The 20,281-nt window shown below is 52.8% G+C and overlaps 1 protein-coding gene across 1 annotated transcript in view; it reads right to left on the reverse strand.

The window, feature by feature from the left end:
* Window positions 1–20,281, reverse strand: part of TMC3 (transmembrane channel like 3) — a 39,179-nt gene that overhangs the window by 11,542 nt on the left and 7,356 nt on the right. Inside the window, exons 4-12 of the mRNA XM_012751863.2 lie at window positions 18,140–18,221; window positions 14,707–14,813; window positions 13,838–13,936; window positions 13,590–13,732; window positions 11,793–11,940; window positions 10,768–10,811; window positions 6,815–6,962; window positions 5,114–5,223; window positions 2,546–2,624 (exon numbers count right to left, since the gene is read on the reverse strand). Of these exons, the coding sequence (XP_012607317.1) occupies window positions 2,546–2,624; window positions 5,114–5,223; window positions 6,815–6,962; window positions 10,768–10,811; window positions 11,793–11,940; window positions 13,590–13,732; window positions 13,838–13,936; window positions 14,707–14,813; window positions 18,140–18,221 (960 nt within the window). The remainder of the gene's footprint in view (window positions 1–2,545; window positions 2,625–5,113; window positions 5,224–6,814; window positions 6,963–10,767; window positions 10,812–11,792; window positions 11,941–13,589; window positions 13,733–13,837; window positions 13,937–14,706; window positions 14,814–18,139; window positions 18,222–20,281) is intronic.

A 20,281-nucleotide genomic window follows, 5' to 3' on the forward strand; every position in this document is an offset into this window, starting at 1 on the left:
AGGGAGGGAGGGAAGAGGGAGGGAGGGAGGGAAGAGGGAGGGAGGGAGGGAGGGAGGGAGGGAGGGAAGGAAGAGGGAGGGAGAGAGGGAGGGAGGGAGGGAGGAGGGAGGGAGGGAAGAGGGAGGGAGGGAGGGAAGAGGAAGGAAGGGAGGGAGGGAGGGAAGAGGGGGGAGGGAGGGAGGGAGGGAAGTGGGAGGGAAGAGGGAGGGAGGGAGGGAGGGAGGGAAGAGGGAGGGAGGGAGGGAGGGAGGGAAGAGGGAGGGAGGGAGGGAGAGAGGGAGGGAGGGAGGGAGGGAGGGAGGGAGGGAAGAGGGAGGGAGGGAGGGAAGAGGGAGGGAGGGAAGAGGGAGGGAGGGAGGAGGGAAGGAAGAAAAAAGCTTGACCACATATTTAGAAATAGGAGCCCATCGTGGACCAAGGTGGCATTGCATTGCTTGGGAACAGTCTCTGTCTGTCTCTCTGTCTCTCTGTGTCTCTCTGTGTCTCTCTGTCTCTCTGTGTCTCAGTCTGTGTCTTTTTCTCTCTCTGTCTCTCTTTCTCTGTCTCAGTCTCTGTCTCTCTCTCCCTGTCTCTCTCTCTGTGTCTCAGTCTCTGTCTCTCTCTCTCTGTGTCTCTCTCTGTGTCTCAGTCTCTGTCTCTCTCTCTGTGTCTCTCTCTCTGTCTCTCTCTGTCTCTCTGTGTCTCTCTGTCTCTCTGTGTCTCAGTCTGTGTCTTTTTCTCTCTCTGTCTCTCTCTCTGTCTCAGTCTCTGTCTCTCTCTCCCTGTCTCTCTCTCTGTGTCTCAGTCTCTGTCTCTCTCTCTCTGTGTCTCTATCTGTGTCTCAGTCTCTGCCTCTCTGTGTCTCTCTCTGTGTCTCAGTCTCTGTCTCTCTCTCTGTATCTCTCTCTGTCTCAGTCTCTGTCTCTCTCTGTGTCTCTCTCTGTGTCTCAGTCTCTGTCTCTCTCTGTGTGTCTCTCTCTGTGTCTCAGTCTCTGTCTCTCTCTCTGTCTCTCTCTCTGTATCTCTCTCTGTGTCTTAGTCTCTGTCTCTCTCTCTGTGTCTCTGTGTCTCAGTCTCTGTCTCTCTCTGTGTGTCTCTCTCTGTGTCTCAGTCTCTGTCTCTCTCTATGTCTCAGTCTCTGTCTCTCTCTCCGTGTGTCTCTCTCTCTGTGTCTCTCTCTGTGTCTCAGTCTCTGTCTCTCTCTCTGTGTCTCTCTGTGTCTCAGTCTCTGTCTCTCTCTCTGTGTCTCTCTCTGTGTCTCAGTCTCTGTCTCTCTCTGTGTCTCTCTCCCTGTCTCTCTCTCTCTGTGTCTCAGTCTCTGTCTCTCTCTGTGTCTCTCTCTGTGTCTCAGTCTCTGTCTCTCCCTCTCTGTGTCTCTCTCTCTCTGTTCTCTCTGTGTCTCAGTCTCTGTCTCTCTCTCTCTGTGTCTCTCTCTCTGTGTCTCAGTCTCTGTCTCTCTCTGTGTCTCTCTCTCTCTCTGTTCTCTCTGTGTCTCAGTCTCTGTCTCTCTGTGTCTCTCTCTGTGTCTCAGTCTCTGTCTCTCTCTCTGTGTCTCTCTCTCTGTGTCTCAGTCTCTGTCTCTCTCTCTCTGTGTCTCTCTCTGTGTCTCTGTGTCTCAGTCTCTGTCTCTCTCTGTGTCTCAGTCTCTGTCTCTCTCTGTGTCTCAGTCTCTGTCTCTCTCTGTGTCTCTCTCTGTGTCTCAGTCTCTGTCTCTCTCTGTGTCTCTCTCTGTGTCTCAGTCTCTGAGACTTGGCCGCAGTAGGGGGACACGGAGACATAGCGGGTCGTAGTTATCGGTCCCCCGTAAGTGCCGGCAAGTGCTTCAGCCCACACATTCTATCTCTTCTCATCCTCCAGGCGTGAGAGGTCAGGATGACTACCCCACGATAGGAGGAGGAGATCGGAACTCAGGAGTTCGAGTCTGACACTGGGGGTTGTGCTGCCAGGGAGGTGAGGACCCAGGCGGGTGAGGACCCAGGTCTGTGGGTCCTCAGGGCCCTGACGCAGGAAATTCCTCTCTGTGGCCTCCTCTGCCGTCAGTCTTGAAATCTGAAGCTAGTGTGGGCCGCCCGGGCAAACCACCTGGAGGAAGCGCCTCCTCCCCGTCCCCCCGTCCCCCCGCCCCAGCGCCGGGGACAGACTGGCGGGTGGAGCAGGTGACCCTGAGGCCGAGGCTGCCTAGGCTGGGAGCGGGCGCTCCGGCTGGGCTGGCGGGGCCCACCCTGGTCTGCCCCCCGTGGGACGACTGTTCCCTCCTGACTTTCTGAGTGAGGCCCAGCGCCTGCCGCTCCTCCTGGGATCACTCGCAATAGTTTTTCCGGACAAGATTCAAGGAAATGGGTGAAAAGCCCCGAGTTCTCATCCCGGCACTGTCACCTACTAGCGGGGAACCGTGGCCCGAGTGTCTTTGCCTTGCTTTTCTGTCCTCACCTGGAGAAAGCCGCAACCGAGTTGAGTTGGAGCAGAGGCGTGGGACGCAGACTCGGTGCCGGCGTGACGGGCACGCGGAAGACCCCGTGGGGGTGGGCGGGGCGGAGGCGGGGTGGCTGTGCAGGTGGCACTCACCTCGATGCTCATGCTGTTGACTTTGTCCAGGAGGGCAATGATCAGACTGTAGAGGTTCCCCAGGTACAGCACAAGGACCCTGCAAGCCACAGCCCACCCTGAGAACAAGGCCGCCACACGCGGTCCGAGGTTCTAGACCCCACCACGCGGTTCCAGAGACCGTACGGATATACCAGGACCGTGGCTGCCAAGCGTGGCTTCCTTGGGGGCCACCTCGAGGGCATGCAAGAAAATACAGAATTCCTGAATCCCCCTGCTTCGGCAGGTCTGGGCCTGTTTTCACGGCCTCTCTAGGGGTCTCCATCGTGGCGTGTCTTGGGGCGAGCACCCCAGAAACGCCCGGGTGGCAGCAGGGGTGTGAGTGCAGAGGGTGGGCTCCAAAGTGTAATGTGAAGCGTGCCTCTGTGTCGTGCTATCTGGTCTGTGAAGTGATTTTCCGTCCACGAGTTATCTCATTTGATCCTCACAACAGCTCCGCGAGCTGCACTCTGGAGCAACCCCGCTTCAGGGACAAGCAAACTGGAGCGAGCTCAGCTCGCACGGTGAAAAGGGGCAGGGTGCAGTTTCAGGGTGTCAGCGCCCTGCTTCTGAAGTGCAGGCAGGATCCCCCAGGAGAGCTCTGAGGGTCGAGGGTGCAGCTACGCCGGGGGGACCCCCGGGATGTTGCTGGAATCTGCCAGGGACCGTCTCGATCGGCCAGCGACCACAGACTTGATGTCCGTTTCCCAGAGAGGAAAGGTTCCGCACACACACCAGGGAGCCTGCCGGGATGCAGCTTTGGGGCCTGCCGGAAACCTGTCGGGGGGAGCAGGACGGGCCAGGAGAACGGCAGGCGTGTGGACGTTTCAGTGGGACAACGACCATGAAGCCACGGGCGGCTGGTGAGGAAACATCTATATCTCGAGGAAAAGACTCCACGTGGCAGCCGTGAGTTGGCCACAGGCCTCCTGGTGCGGAGCTGACCGCCGTGTGCGGGCAGTGGGCGGGGGAGGGGACAGCTCAGGGGACGGCACTGTGACTCACGATGGCTTCCCTCCAGGCTGTGCAGGACTTCCCTTCCAAGAAACGCGTTTGCAGTCCCAAGCCCAGGGGAGCCCCTGGGCGTCAGGCAGTAAGCGCTGGCGGGAGGGGGGGTGGATGCACCTCATCTCCCGCCGTCTTGTGTGGCCATCGTGCTGGCTTTCTCTTGGATAAAAGGCAACACAGTCTGCTGGTGAGTTAATGGAGCTGGAACACCGAGTCTCACTCTTGTCACTGGGATTGGCCCTCGCTTGTCTGGGCCGGTCTCCGGTGCCTCTGTTTCTCCAGTTCCGGGCGTGAGTAGCGAGGCCAATCTGTGAAATAGGACTGCCCTGGACCAGACGCAATGTCGGCATCGGCCCTGCTCCGTGCCGCTGGCGAGGAGGGAGCCGAGGAAGGCGCCTCTGTCTCCCAGGTCAGAAGAGGCGTGAGGGGGCGCAGGGAGCCGGCCGGGCCGGGGCCCCGCCTCGCTCCAGGTCTGCGCGGGGCTGTGACGCTCTGGCCGGCCCCTCGCTCTTTCTGGTTATGTTTCTCTGTCTTTCAAAGGGCAGTTCAGGGTTGGAAAGTACGGCCTCCAAGCCAAGCCGTCCCTTGCCCGTTCTGTCGGTGAAGGTGTGCTGGACACAGCCACACCTTCTGTTTCCGTGTCACCTACGGCTACTTCCGAGCTACAGCCTTGGAGTTGAGTGACCGTGACAGAGACGTTGTGAGCAGGGACACCTCACACGTCTGCCGCCTGCTCCTTTTCAGATGTTTGCCGCCTCCTGGGTGGGGGCAAAGCCTCCCACAGTCGCCCCTGCAGAACCAGCTCTGCAGATGCTATTGGGTGTCACAAGAGAAGACAGGTGATGGCAGCATGGCCGGGCGGGGGTGGCAGCCAGTGGGCAGGGCTCCCGCGCCTCCTGCCGCCGAGTGCAGTTCGGCAAGGCTCGCCTGCCCTGCTGCGGGCGGCGGTTTGATTGACAGGCGAGGAGACACGCTCCAGGGGAGAGGCGGATTTCTGCGGAGCGCGGTGATGATGCCGGCGCGGGCGTGAGTGCGGCTGCTCCGGCCCCTGCACTGGGAGCCGCGTCCCCTCCCACACACCCGCCTGCGGACACCGCCTGCTACCGCAGCCACGGGCCACCCTGCGTGGCCCGAGAACCCTGTGGGTCTGTGATTTGGGAATCACCAGCAAAGCATCTGCTGTTCCCCTCACGTCTGGGAGAACAGCCTGGGTCTCTCGCGCCACCCGGACAAGCCCGGAGAGAACGCAACAGCGAGGACGACCAGGCGCACTCGCCGCCACGTTCTTGGTCCTCTTTTCTACCCCGCATTTCTGCCTGTTCCTCCCTTCGCCCTCTTCTTTCTCTCCCTCCGTCCCCTCCTCTCCTCTTCCCCTGCCCCCACGCCCCGCTCTTCCCTCCTGGGTCCTGCTGTTCTTGAGCTGCATCTATAGGCAGAGTCGGGGGGAGAAGCGAGCCCTGTGGCTCTGGAGGCAGGGACCCCCACCTCCCCGTGGGGGCAGACGGCCCGGCCGCCCAGGCCCCTCCCGGCGGGGCGCCCTACCTCGCCAGCTGGAAGCGCAGCGTGGTCCGCGGGTGGTACATCTCCAGGGCCGCGATGAGGTCGAAGGCCGACGGCGCCAGCATGGTGACCAGAGAGACCACCACGCTCACCTGCCAAGAGAGTGAGCGCCAGACCCCGCGTTCCCGGGGGTCCCCACCCCAACCCCATCGCCCGACACTGGGGCCTGACGCTGGCTCAGCGGGCGTCCGCCAAGTCAGCGGCTCCTACACGGGAAACCTCCCGGACCGCTGCTAGCCTCCTGGACGCGGCTTTTGTCAAATGGCTGCGGCCACTTTGTCACAACTGCACATACATTTTTGAGGAACTCTCCTTGGCTCTTCTAGGAACACAAATACACGCCATGTGGGATCCACTGGCATTTCTGCCACATTTTCCAGTTACCGTCTCTGTTCTATTTATACCTCCCTGGCCTCGGGTGGGAGGTGGAAATAACTGGAACCATTATGAATAGCAAAGGGAAGACGGAGAGGTAACCTAATATTCTCCCTGTCCATGGAAGATTAATTATCTGGAGAGTCATGCCTGGCTCTTGTTTCCCTGTGCTTAGAGCAAAAGACAGAGGAGTTTTAGCTGGTGCACAGATGTGTGAGCCAAAATAAGGAATGATTTCTGATGTATCTTGTAAAAAACGATCCACCTGTCTGTAAACACACAAACACACCTGTACACAAACCCGTTTAGTGGACATACAGTAGAAAGAGGCGTGGGAAAAGATCACCTGAGCAGTCTCGGATTTCGATAAATCTTCGTATGCTGACGAATATGCACAGGCTAAACTGATGACCACCTTCTCGCCTACACACTCCGCTTTTGAAACCCCAAAGGATGGCAACAATTTTCACAGAAGTGGCCCGAGAAGCGGTTCCTGTGCTATTTCTGCCTTTTAAATCTTTGCAGGTCAACTGGGCCAACCTTTCAGGACAACGGTCCTATGGCAAATGCTAAGAATTCTTCAGCTGTCCATAACCGTCTACTTGGTAATTTTCTATTTAGGGGAATATTCACACAAGGAGGGGAAAGATTGTTTAAAAAACAAGCCATGTGTGGAGCTGGTCCTGGAAGCATTGTTTGCAATGTGGGCACACAGAGGCCAGCTAAGTGCTCACAAACTGGGCCCGGTCACCTTGGATCCACAGGATGGGATCCAGCACAGAGGTGAACGCCAGTCTGCAGGCCGTGTCACGCCGTGGAAGCACGGATGGGAAGAAACAGACGTGGCACAGGCGGGCTCACATGTAGGAGACAGTGTGAACGCTCCAAGGCATTTTTGGTTTTGTTTTTTTTTTTGAGACAGAGTCTCACTCTGTTGCCCAGGCTAGAGTGAGTGCCGTGACGTCAGCCTAGCTCACAGCAACCTCAAACTCCTGGGCTCGAGCGATCCTCCTGCCTCAGCCTCCCGAGTAGCTGGGACTACAGGCATGGGCCACCACGCCCGGCTGATTTTTTCCTATATATATATTAGTTGGCCAATTAATTTCTTTCTATTTATAGTAGAGACGGGGGTCTCACTCTTGCTCAGGCTGGTTTCGAACTCCTGACCTTGAGCAATCCTCCCGCCTCGGCCTCCCAGAGTGCTAGGATGACAGGCGTGAGCCACCGCGCCCGGCACTCCAAGGCATTTTTAATCAAAATCTTTCCCAATGAAGACGAATCAAAATCTTCGGGCAGTGGCAGCGGTACCTCATTCTTTTCCCAGAGCGTCAGCTCCTTCTTGGACTGCTCCAGCCTCTGGGACCGGTCCACCACGAAGTAGATGAGGTAGATGCTCCCGGCCAGCGACAGCAGCACCAGGATGTTGGCGACGACCCTCAGGCAGACGGTCACGGCCCTGGGGGAGAGGCAGGTGTGCTCAGGGCACCGCCACGCACAGACCTGGGGACTGGAGCACGCCCGCTCAGGGGGTGCTCTGCCCCGAAGAGTCAGCGCTCTTCCCTTGCGCCCCGGCAGCCCTCACCTCCTAAGAGATCGACAGTGCGTCGCAAATGCAACCGGCATCAGCGAGGCTTTAAACAGACAAACAGCCACAGTGGGTTTAGCGCCCAGGTACCTGGGTTTCAGTTCTTTGCCACCTGTAACTGGAGTCCTGGAGACGGTGCATTTAGGATGCAGGAGTTCCAGTAACCGTCCAGCAGAGAGAGAGAGGGGGAGGGAGGGAGCAGAGAGGATTGGGAGGGCGGACGAAAGATTCTGCCCGTCACTCCATATAACGAGCCTGACCTCATAGCATGCAGAGTCACGAGCCACCTGACGATGTTTTGGTCCACAACAGACCGCACAGGTGATGGTGGTCCCAGAAGGTCACGATGGAGCTGGAAGATCTCTACTGCCTGGTGACATTGCAACGCAACAAATCACCTGTGCACTGCCGGCGACGCAGGTGTGAGCAAACCTACGTGTGCCAGTCGTGGGAGGTGACAGCACACACGATTACATGCAGTGCGTAATACTCGGTAATGAGGGGCTGTGCCACCGGGTTTTGTATTTGCTATACTTCTGATCATTATGTTCGGGTGTACTCCTTGTAGCTACTTAAAAAAATGTTAGCTGTAAAAGAGCCTCAGGCAGGACCGTCCCGTCGGGAGGCCTTGCAGAAGAAGGTATTGTCATCACAGAAGGTGGCACACACGACAGCTCCCGGTGTGTTACTGTCCCCGAGGTCCTTCCAGGGGGACAAGACGTGGAGGTGGAAGACAGTCATATTGACTGTCCGGACCCTGTGTGGGCCTAGACTAACGTGTGTGCTTGTGTCTTAGTTTTGAACAAAAATTTTGAAAAGTAAAAAAAAAAAAAAAGAAATAAAAATAGAAAAAAGCTATAGAATATGGATATAAAGAAAGAAAACATTTTTGTACAGCCCCACGATGTGTTTGTGTTTTAAGCTAAGTGTTGTTATAAAAGAGTCAAAAAGTTGTAAAAAATTCAAAAGTTTTTAATGTAAAATAGTGACAGTAAACTAAAGAACTAAGGCTAATTTGTCCTGGAATAGAGAAACCTTAAAAAAAAATAACTTTGGTGTAGCCGAAGAGTGCAGTGTTGACAACGTCTGCAGCAGCGAGCAGCGCCGTCTGAGGGCTCCACGCTCACTCGCGGCCCCACCCAGAGCAGCTGCAGCCCCCCAAGCTCCATTCGCGGTAAGTAGCCCGCTCAGGGGTAGCGTCTCTCACCTTATGCCATACTTTGACTGTACCTTTCTATGTTTGCATGTATTTTGATACATAAATACTAAGCATTGTGTTACAGCTACCTACAGCACACAGTAACACGCTGCACGGGTTTGCAGCTTGGAGCAAGAGGCCGTGTGCCACGCGGCCTAAGTGTGTCGTAGGCCGTGCCGTCTAGGTGCGTGTAGGTGCACTCCGTGACGTTCCCGCAACAACGGCAGTGCCTGAAGACATTTCTCCGACCGCTCCTTGTTGCTAGGAGAGGGGCGACTGTATTTCGCTGGTAGGTTCTTAGCTGTCTTCCCTCTAGAATTAAGCTCTCAAACGTTTTAGTCTTTTTCCCTGCTGTATCCTCAGCTCTTAGAGCAGGCTTAGCACATGCGGGGACTTAATAAATATTTGCTAGGTGAACGAGTAAATAAAGGAGCAACTAAACCACCACAAGACGGGACACGGGGCTCATGTCTTTCTCACGGGGTCTCCCTTCCTGCGTGCCTTCCTGGTATGGGCAGGTCTCTGAGTCAATGGCGATTCTAGCATTTACATTTGTGTTTCCAGTTGTATCTGAATCTCGCCCATCGTTTCTAACGCTGGAGGGCACCTCACTGTCCGACTTCGATTGTCTTGTTTTTAAGGCATCTTCTTCTGCCAGCTTTGGAGCCTGTCTCAGCTTGGTGGGCCTGGACAGGGAACCCCAGGCCCTCTTGCAGGTGTGAATGGTTTATCCGAGACGCCATCTCGGACAGCGGAGGTGCAGGCCTGGGGGAGGCGAGCCGGAGGGAGAAGCCATCGGCACCAGAACACGCGGTGGAGCAGGCCGTGCAGAGGCAACTGCAGGGCCTTCTGCGGGGCCCACGAAATGCCTCTCGGAACTGCCTGCCCAGCGGGAAAGAGGAAAGCGTCTATCCCACTCCCACGTGCAGGGCACCCGTGAGCGTGAGCTCCAGCACCACACCCGGCGCCCTGGCTGCGCGAGCACGCGTGTTGCTGGGGCCCTGCGGGCACCCAGGCTGCAGCCCCAGAGGCTCCCCGGGCACCAGGCGTGGACACCAGCAGGGGGTCCACGTGTGCGCCTGGTGGCACCCGCACGGCCCTGGCCGGCAGCAGGGGCTGGAGGAAGGTGTGGCGAGGGGGGAACCATCTGCTCCGTGAGGTCTCCCCTGCCGGGACCTCGGGCAGGTGTCAGTGCCTCCCTCAACACGCGTCTCGGCCCTTCCTCTGCACAGCCAGGGACTCGCCCCCACGTGGAACGACAAACGTCACCTCGCTCGGTAAAAACGAAAACATGGGCCGGGCGCGGTGGCTCACGCCTGTAATCCTAGCACTCTGGGAGGCTGAGGCGGGCGCATTGCTCAAGGTCAGGAGTTCGAAACCAGCCTGAGCAAGAGCAAGACCTTGTCTCTACTATAAACAGAAAGAAATTAATTGGCCAACTAATATATATAGAAAAAATTAGCCGGGCATGGTGGTGCATGCCTGTAGTCCCAGCTACTCGGGAGGCTGAGGCAGGAGGATTGCCTGAGCCCAGGAGTTTGAGGTTGTTGTGAGCTAGGCTGACGCCACGGCACTTACTCTAGCCTGGGCAACAAAGCGAGACTCTGTCTCAAAAAAAAAAAAAAACAAAAACGAAAACATGGCGCGCTGCGATATTATCACGAGCAGCTCTGGCGGAGGAGACCTGCAGATAAGGAATCAGAAGGCAGACGCCGTCTTTCCCTTCACGGTGAGGGGTGCAGGCCCACAAGGCCGGGGGCGTGTCGTGGGCATTAACGACAAGGAGGGCTGGAATCCGTTCTCCCAGCTCTGCTCCCCTCGCTGCCTCTCGCTGTCCCGAGGCCGGGCGTGCCCCCTCGGTCCCCGCGTCCTGGTCCACACCAGTCCCCTGGAGGGGCTCTGCGCACTGCGGAGACTCGCGGTGAGCGCTGCAGACCCAGCAAGGGCGGGGCGAGCGGAGGCGCCAGTGTGAGGACAGGCCGTTCCCTCCCTGGGAGTGGCCTCGCGGGCGGGCGCTGGCGGAAGGGCCGCCCTCCCGGTAGCTCCTGAGACCCGAGGTGAACCTCAGAACCCGGCAGTCGCCCGGGTGGACGGCCTGAGAGCACAGCCAGATGACACCTGTGTCTCACGGCTCCCGAGACTCTTTTCTAGATAGAACGAGTCTCGGTGACATTCACGTGGTTGCTGCATTTGGCAGACCAGAAGCTGGCATTCAAAATACCTCCCTTGCTATCTAAGTGAAAGACTAGGAAGCCGGTCGGAGTCCCACCTCTGCCCTGGTCGCAGGGCCTGCAGGAGGGGGACGCGCAGCCACAGAAAGGTCAAAGGTCATGCTCTCGGAGCACTTTGCTAGAATAATGGGCACTGAGAAGAAAGAGGAGCGGCCTGGCAGTTGGGAAAACAAGGTGCAGATAATCTTTGTGCCAAATGGAAAGAAAGCTTATCAGTGAATCGAAGGTGGAGAGTATTGATACCTACAGGTTTTTGCTTTTCTTCTTCTCCTGCTCTTCCAGGATGGCCTCCTTCAAGGAAAAACACACACATGGCATCACAGCCGGGTTAGCAGCGCCGTCAACACACCAACCGCCAGGAGACCTGTATTTAACTCGAGGGGCCACGGGACGCACGCATAAAATCTCACTTGTTGATGTTCTTATTGCTACAGTTAACTCAAAACCAATTTAATTCTGAAAACGTGGGTGAAACGAGTGGAAGTCGATACATTTCATTTTTCTATTTATGTTTACCTTTAAGTTACACTCAAAGTTTTCATCCTATTTTTGTAATAAAACACTGTGGCCCCAAGGAAGAGTTTCTGGCTCTGTGTGTGTGTGTGTGTGTGTGTGTGTCAGAATGTTAATCCTAAATCACCAGAAATAATCTACCCAGTAATTTAACTCATACCTTCAATGTCTAAGACTTTATTCTGTGAGACTCTACTGCTGTAAGTGGATTTGATGTCAATTATCTAATAAGTAATTGAGAAAGGGAAATTGGGGATTGGGAAGAGGGGATGGACATGGCATATGTATGACGATTCAAATCGTCTAAATACCTTTTATCTTTCTTCGAAATAGGGCAGCATTGAGCTGTCTGTGTGGTTCAGGAGACCCAAGTCCCTGAATGCTTTGGACTGGATTGTCTTCTAAGTTAAAAAAAAAACAAACATCTATAGTCCCCACATTTAGGGATCTATTCCTTTTCAGGTTATGTACACGCAACACGGTAATAACCCGTTGCGTAAATTATCAAACACATACAAACTGAAGACTTAAAAGGATGGAATAAAACATTGAAAACAAACATAAGTTCCAGAATGTTCTTCCTGCACTCCATGGGCCCCTGTGGTGTGCTTCCTGGGGCATGCTCAGCTCGCTCTGCAAACAGCGGCCCTGGCCGGTGAGCGCCGGGAGGAGGACGGTGCTACCGCGCGTGGCTGGCACGCGGCCTCAGAGCCGGACCCGCGCCGCCCGCCCCGCAGCCCGCAGGGGCCGCTCGCTCACCCGGATGCTGTTCACGATGGCGGCTGTCTTGCTCTCCGCGGCCTCCGGGTTCCCGATGAGGTAATCCCAGGCGCAAAACACCCGCCAGCAGAAGGTGTAGTTTTCTCTGGAGGCGCTGGCCAGGCTGGTGCGGGAGTTCTTAGCCATCCTGCGGAAGAGGAGCCAGAAAGAGGGTCAGGGGAGTCGCAGGAAGGAGCCCACCCACCCACGGGAGGCTGTCGCTCGCCCCCACGCGGCCTTGGCGTGAGCTGGGAGAAGCTGCCCCTGCCGGGTGGACGCAGCCACTCGGTCACTGCCGGGCACCGACTGGATTTCAGCCAGCCGGCCCCTGCAGGTGCGTCCCCCGGCTATTCCCATCTCTGCATAGCTGTGGCTGCGAAACAAAATCCTCTAAGCTGAACCAGTCCCGGGGCTCCTGCCCGTGCGAACTCTGCGCCTTGGGTCCCGAGGAACACGCCGCGTCCCTCTAGCACGTGACATTCCTTTAGATATTGAAGGTGGACTCAGGGTCCCTCCTCAGGGGAAGCCGCTGCTCCCTAGAGCACGTCCCGGCACGAGCTTTTCGCCCCCGTCCAGGCTTGCTCTCGGGTTCGCTCTGATTTAGTCTCGCGGCAGGCCGACGGCCACACTAGGAAAAAAAATGCTTTTACCTGGGGCCACGGTGTCTTATTAAAACAAAACGATCCTTTCTAACCTGTTGATTTTTTAATATTTTCTGTGCGTGAGTTATATGCAACGCAATCTACGTTTTTAGAGTTAAATCGTCAGCGTTGACTGTAACAATGAGAACATCAACACGTAAGATTTCCACGAACCAACTGCATGCAGGGTTTTGCTTCAGGCAGCTCCGGGCTGAAAACCAGCCTGAGTTAGATACAACTCACGTGGCAGTCAGTGTGTTAGGTCGCAACATCTAGGAAAGGGCCTGAGTCTCCCAGGTGCGGCCAGGGGGAGCTAAGCTGGAAAGCTCTGGGGGAACCGAAGGACCCCAAGTCACCGCGCACCTCCTCAGGGGCTGTTTGTTTATTGGTTTACTGTCTGCTTTTCACCCCAAGCTCTCCCGTCTGCACTTTGCTACCATGTCACGTGGGCGCAGCAGGGAAGGGGGCGTCCTATTCAGACAGAAGCGGCAGGCGACCCAAGTGGGGCCAGGGGACAGGCGGGGTCTGGGGATTGGAGCCGCACCCCCCCCCCCCCGCCAGTCTGCATGTGCCCGGCCCCCGCACGGAAGCACTGGGTAAGCCGGGAGGAGACGGGGGACTTCCCGAGCCCCCTCGCAGTTTACACACGAGGCCCAGGGAGGGACGGCGAGTCCCTGCAGGCCTTACGGTGGGGGTGGGGTGGCGCTGCTGACCCTGGCCGGGCAACTCCTCTCAGTGGCAAATACAGGAGTCAACCGCACATAGCACAGGCTGGCCTGGCCTTCGTGGAACTGTAGCTCGGTCTTAGCAAACTCACAGACAAGGAGGACGTTTTGTTTCTGCAACCTCTGGTCACCTAGGTCATATTGTTTCTCCCTCCGTTAGCGCAGCCACTACATTGTCTCAAATCACACCAGCTGGTTAGTTTATAGCATTCTTGTCTCTGCAGACCCAACGCAGACCCTGGCACAAGGCAGCCCCTGCTCAGCAAGTGCTGGTTAAAAATGAACACACCTCTTTTAGCCTCAGTCTCTCCACCTGTGAAATGGGCGCGGTTAGTGTCATGCCTTAACCTTACGGAATTACTGACAAGCTCGCACGAGAGCGCACGCGCCGTGATTCTCGAGAGGCAGTCTGAGGAACGAAGCTATCGTACTTTTTTAGGAGAATGATGAAGCTGTACGCAAACACGGCCATCCCCACCAGGAAGTAGGCCAAGGGCAGCCGGTAGCCAGCTCTCCCGATCCGCCGCTCCCTGCCATAGTAGCCGTAGAAGAGGACGGAGTACTGGAGGTAGCCCTGCAAGGAGAGCGCCCCGTGTCACTTCTGATTCCCGGGCCCCGGGCCGTGGCCGTTCACCACCACCCCCCCCAGGGCCAGAGTGTGGCCAAGCGTGAGCCTCACCCCCAGGGACCAGACGGTGTCCAGGTCTTGGGCAGAGCCCTCCTGCTCCTTGGGGATGGACTTCCTGGCCGTGCTGCCAGAGGGCTGGCCCGCGAGCAGCTGGCGAGAGAGGAGAGGGTGTCACGCGCTCTTCGGGGTCGGGGGGACCGGGGAAGAGGGGAGGCTGATCTCCGTGTGCTCGTGAAGACGCCAGGCACAGGATGTCTCAGGGGGTGGTTTCTGCCTCCTTCTTGCGGGTGGGGCGTCAATCACGGCTAGGCCAGTTTCCTTTTTGACCCCTGGCGGTCTGCCCGGGCGTGTGTGCTCTCTCTGGGCCGGCCGTGGCTTCTATGGGTGGTTACTGAAGCCCCGAGATTTCTATGATAGACGGGATGTGGCCCGTGCACAGTGTGACGATGAAGTTTGGTTGAAAAATGGATTTTATTTTACAATCACACTGGGTCGGCAAGGTGGCCCACAGGCCCAGCCCAGCCCATCAGCTCTTTTTGTGTGGCCCAGGAGCTAAGAATGGTTCTTGCATTTTTAAATGGTTGGGGGGGGAAAAAATCAAAAGAATAATATCTTGTGGCACAGAACAATTATAATAAAGTTCAAATGTTAACACTCACAAATAAAATTGTATTGGAACACGGCCACACTCACTGGTTGACATATCACCTATGGCCACTTTTGCACTACGTGGCCGGTTTTGGGGGAGTGCCGGCAGACGGACCAGGAAGCCTCAAATATTTGCTCCGTGGGATTACAGCAAAGTTGCCGAGCGCTGTCTCAACACACGCAGTGCCCTCCCGCAGGGACCAGGGGGGCGATCTTTTATGCTTTGCCGTCTTCTTAACGAACGGCACTTTCTCTCCTGAGCCGGTGCTCACCTCTGGAATGACAATGAAAGCACCTGTCATCGCGGCCAGCACGATGTTGATTCCAAACAGCCATCTCAAGAATATGAAGTAGGAGGCAACGCCAGACCCAAAATGACCTGCAGAAAGACGAGATCATGAGAGCAGTTTAGGTAAGGTCCTCGCCATGCGAGAAACCCTCCACAAAGACACCTTCATCTGCCCTGCATCAGCCGGACGCAGAGTGAGAACGCCATCGTCCCACCAATCAGCGGTCCCTTCCCAAACGCCGGTTCAGGTGGACCAAGATGCCCACAGACACCTACCAGTTCAGTATGCAGAAAAAAATCCCTAGTTTGCCTGAAATACTATTTGATGATCATTTCTCTGATGACATATTCACCTAAAAGGGTCTTATCAAATTTTCAACATTTCATGTATGTGAAGATGTGTCAGCATCTTTTGAGAGTTGGATGCATTTATTTCCTATTTTGCATCGTTTTGAGAATTCTAAGGATTTTTCTCAGGTCCTTTGGCCTTAATTTCAAGATACAAAACACTTTGCTAGGTGTTAACAAGAGGGCAAACTTGGTGAATGGTGCAGGGGTCTCCTTTGTGACGTTTCTATACATCTAAACTTATTCCAAAATAAAAGGCATAGCAAAAAACAAATCTGTATCTGTTGAGAAAATCCAGGCTCACAGAAGTCAGTCAAGGATGTAGGTGATAATTTCACAACATTCCGGAGCAGGTGTGTTTGTGTCATACTTAAAAAAATAAAATCTCTTGAATTCTTTTTTCTAATCTAGTTCATGTTTGTCATAATAAGTACAAAAAAACACAGAACGTCAAAAGGATAACAAAAACATTTACCTATTCCAAGATCACTAAATTAAAATCACTACTAGAATTAGTTTCTATTAAACTTTTAGTGTAACCCTCCATTATTATTCTATATTTATAAATTTTTTGTATAAAATTGGCATCTCTCTACAGCATGCATCTTCAGTTACCAGTATAGTACAGATATTTTCTTTTGCCAAAAATGCGGTTGTATCAGGTGAATTTTCCACAATTTAATTAACCCATCCCCCACTGCTTGACATTTAGGAAGTTTCCAGTTTTCAGTAGGGTGAGCAGTTGTATCATAAATAATTTTTGCCTAAGGCCAGTCTCCTAGAAGCAGAGCTTGAGGAAGGGAGGCAGCTAGGCGAGATTGCTGGAGGAGGTGCTCTCCGGAGGGAGGGTGGGCAGGCAGGGAGGGCCGGGAAGGAGCTGAGCCGGGGTGTGGTCCCTGCTGGAGCCAGGTGTGGTCTGACCCCACGGGGAGCTGCCCCACAGGCCTGCTCCCACTGGGAGCACGGGGTCAACTTGAATGCCCCCTGTAGGTAAGTCACTGGCTCCAGGCTCTAGGTGGGGGTGAGGGGGTGGGGTGAGACATGCCTCACACCTGGGAGCAGGTAGGCCTAGGGCAGGTCTCCAGAGAAGGGAGCTGTCCACACTCAGAGCAGCCGAGGGGAAGGTGACCCGCCAGGTAAAGGGGACCCGAGTGGGGCACCAATAGCCTTGGCCACAGAGCGTGCTATGGTTTTGTTGCTGTTTTCTCTGGGTTTGGGGAAATAGAAGCATTTTATCAAAGGATATAAACATTTTCAAGACTTTGGGTACATATTATAACTTTCCTCTAGAAATTCTGTCCCAATTTACATTTCTAACAGCAGGGTATGAAAGTGCTTCATTCTATTTAAATATTGAAAATGTTTTTCCCAATTGGTCATCTAACTCGTAGCTTTATTTTTTATGACTACATTTTTTAAATGTAATTAAAAACAATAACACTTTCCTCAATGATTTCTTCCTTCACTTTTATGATGAGATAGGTCTCCATTCTCCAATGACATCATCTACACTTTCTTAAATTCTTCCATGGTTTCCTATTGTATACTTACACATTTCCTATTGTATTAATGTATTTAAATATTTAATAGAATTTTAAAGTGAATTAAATTTGCTCTTTAAAACAGTCAAATCAACTTTTTCTGCAATAGTTATGGAATAATTTAGACCCGCTAATAATCATCATATGGTAAAGACCTGTGTGTATTCTTCTCTGTTCCTGAACTTCTTGCTTATTTTTTTTTTGTGTGTGTGTGAATTGTCAGTCAATTCCTGCACTATGCCATACTGTTTCAATTGTTGTAGCTTTTAGAACAGGCGTCCTCTAACTACAGACTATGGGCCACATGCGGGTATTTTTGCCCATTTGTTTTTTTACTTCAAAATAAGATATGTGCAGTGTGCAGAGGAATTTGTTCATAGTTTTTTTTTTTTTTTAAACTGTAGTCCGGCCCTCCAACGGTCTGAGGGACAGTGAACTGGCCCCCTGTTTAAAAAGTTTGAGGACCCCTGTTTTAGAATGTATTTTAATGTCTTGGCTGTGCAACTTAATTTGCATTTTTCCTTAAAACATTTTTTTTTTATTAGTCTCTTGGATGTTTTTCTTCCATGTGAGTTTTATGATCATTTTGTTGAATACTAAAAACAATATATTTGGATTTTTATTGGAATTGCAGTAAACTGTAAATTGATTTTGGGAAAGTTAACATCTTTCAAACACTGAATTTTCCCATGTCCCTTCGAAAGACTTTTACACCCTGTGGTCTAGTTTTACAGCTTTATTTATTTCAGACTTATTGTTTTTTCCTGGCATTGTGTGTGTGTTTGTAAGTGTGAGGGTGGATGTGATTTATTTATTGGCTAGCATATATTTTCTTTTCTTTTCTTTTTTTTTTTTGAAGATTGGATCAGATTTTATTTTATTTATTTTATTTTTTGGTGACAAGGATGCTGTTTATTGAAATTAGGTCCCAGAGAAATAGCTAAGTCTTTGTCAAAAGAAGTTGATTCTTTTATTTTATATATATATATATATATATATATATATATATATATATATATATAATCTTAGCGTATTATGGGGGTACAAGTGTTAAGGTTACTTATATTGCCCATACCCTCCTTCCCCCCTCGAGTAAGAGCTTCAAGCATGTCCATCCCCCAAATGTTGTATATCTTACTTGTTGTGGCTAGCATATATTTTCTAAATGGTCACAATTACGTCTGTGGAAATGCGGATTTTTTGCATTTGCGCTTTGCAGTGCCGTGTTGCCCTCTCACGCATCCTCGCGGGTTCCACACGGTCCCTTTGGGGACAGGGCCGTGTCTGATAAAAGAGTGAGCTGGGAGAACATCGCAATGTGGAAAGGCACCACCTGGGACTGCCCCGTCCCGGGAGGTGGTGGGCGCAGGCATCCTGTCTTCCCCCGTTGTCCCAGGGAGCCCGGCGCCCCAGCTGCGGGGGCGCCCCAGGCCACACGGGGAAGGACCAGGACGCGCCAGGCTCTCCTCGGGCCATGGACCGGCCACGGCCCTGCATCCCGCCCCTCCTCCACGTGCAAATACTTACTCTCGATTTTCTTTATGCGCATTTCCCAGGGAATGAAGATGACCACGAAGTTACAGGCGAGACGAGCAAATTTCCGCCAGAGCTAGGAAGGAGAGGGCAGGATTAGGGGCCGTCCCGTTCACAAACAGGGCACCGGCTGTGCGGTGCCAGGGCCCTGCGCAGAGGGTGGGCCCCCAGACACACCGCCGCTCCCTTTATCTGTGGCTTCATAGGCCTTTCAGAATCTCTAGGTGGGATCAAAGCAGCCCCCTCGTCTTCTCTGTGCTCCTGGCCAGGTGAGCAGACACCTGCCTCCGGCTCTGAGCCGTGGGCTCTGTGTTGAGGCTCATATTCTCTGGCCGCAGCCTCACTTACCCTATTCCTATTCCTGATCCTTATCCTATTCGCAGGGACTGAGAACAGTGGAAGGTACTCAGTGAAGGATGCCTAAATATTTGTCCCTGCCATAGACTTGAGGTAGCTCTGAGTGTGGGGCCCGAAAATCCACATAACTAACAAACCACCCGGGTGATTAAGATCACATCCTCGCTTAAGAACCAAGAGTCTAGAGCCCACCCAGAAAATGAGCCCGCCCCCACCCCCCATTGTGTGTCTCGCATCCTGACCCAGAGAGAGTTTCCTAGCCTCTCAAGGTCTGGCAATTTGTACTGCGGATTTAAGATGCCATTGCTAAAAGTTCAAAAACCAGATTTTTTTTTTTTTTCTCAAAGGAGAATGAAGCAAAATGTGCCCTGACATTGGCTCTGCTCTCCGACGGAGTTGGCGGGTTGTGCATTTTAACACACACACAATCTGGGCTTGTGTTGGAAGTAAATGATATCATTGCAGAAAGAAGGATTACAAATGTAATTATAACATTCTGAACTATAAGACAGCACACAGTCCCGATACAGACACGTATGATAATGTCATCTGGATGTATCTGCTCAGGCCGGCACTGCCGCTTGCAAATGAAAATCTGAATTTTATCAGGAATTGGAATTGCTCATCTTCTGCTCATGCTTTGAGAGCCAGCTCCAATATCGCCACTCCCATGGAAACAGATTCTTTGCAGTGAGAAACAAATTCTCCTATCTGTAAACTCCCCAAGCGATACTTGTTGGTCCCCCTTACAATGTTTATCACATGCCACCTTGCACTACCTTAGCAGTGTTCACCTGGCTCAGGTCCTGGAGTGGGGACGGGGACCTGCGGCCTTCCACACCCTCAAGGGCAGCCTTTTGACTGAATCCAAATTTTACAGAACAGATCATTTTATTTTCATTAACACATCTTTGTTCATCTTTTATATTTTTTATTTTCAAAATGAATGTATTTAAAATGCCAAAGAATAAAATACGTTTCAATGAAATAATCCTCCCAGATTGACTGGCGCAGAAAGAACACTGGGCAGTCATAAGGGCTAAATCGACGGCTGCAGCCTCACCATCTGGCTCTAACTCCCCCCTACGCCTGGCGCCACTAACCACACGAGGCTGGTTGGTGAAAGTTCATGGGGGTCGAGTACGCCAGTCTGTTATCAGCTTTTGACAACAATGCACTGTGTTTCTGTTTGAAGTGGAATTTGTGAATAGTTGCACAGCTTGACAGTATTTTTTAGTTCTGTCTGCTTTACAGCCCATCAAGACCAAGAGAACGCTGAAGGAAGAAAATAGACTTTTTAATGAGGATGGGGAATTGCAATATTATCTTGTTTCTGCTAAAGATAAGAAGATTTGCTTACTTGGTGATACTGTGATGTCAACGTTAAAGAAATTCAATGCTCATCAGCATTATAATACTCAGAAGGACCACGAATATTTTAAATTAGAGGAAGAGGTGCAAAATGTTGTACTGCAGAAATTAAAAGATGAAAAGCAAAAGCAAAGAAAATTCTTTCAAGCAGCATTAAGACTTGGAAATAATGCCACTGAAGCAACATATAAATTAGCTTATATACTCTGGGGAAAAGGGACGCCATTCAGCGATGTAGAAACTGTGAAAGTGCATTGTCCAAGTTGTAGGATGCTTAGACCCCAATAATGTTTCAAAGTATAAACAACTGCCTCTTTCAAGGAGAACCACAACTGATCAGCAGCATGAATTAGCCTTCAGCTCAACAGGACAACTTCATGCAATACTTCAAAAGGAAAATATGTATTA

The sequence above is a fragment of the Microcebus murinus genome, chromosome 7 (assembly GCF_040939455.1).
Source record: "Microcebus murinus isolate Inina chromosome 7, M.murinus_Inina_mat1.0, whole genome shotgun sequence".
Lineage (NCBI taxonomy): Eukaryota > Metazoa > Chordata > Mammalia > Primates > Cheirogaleidae > Microcebus > Microcebus murinus.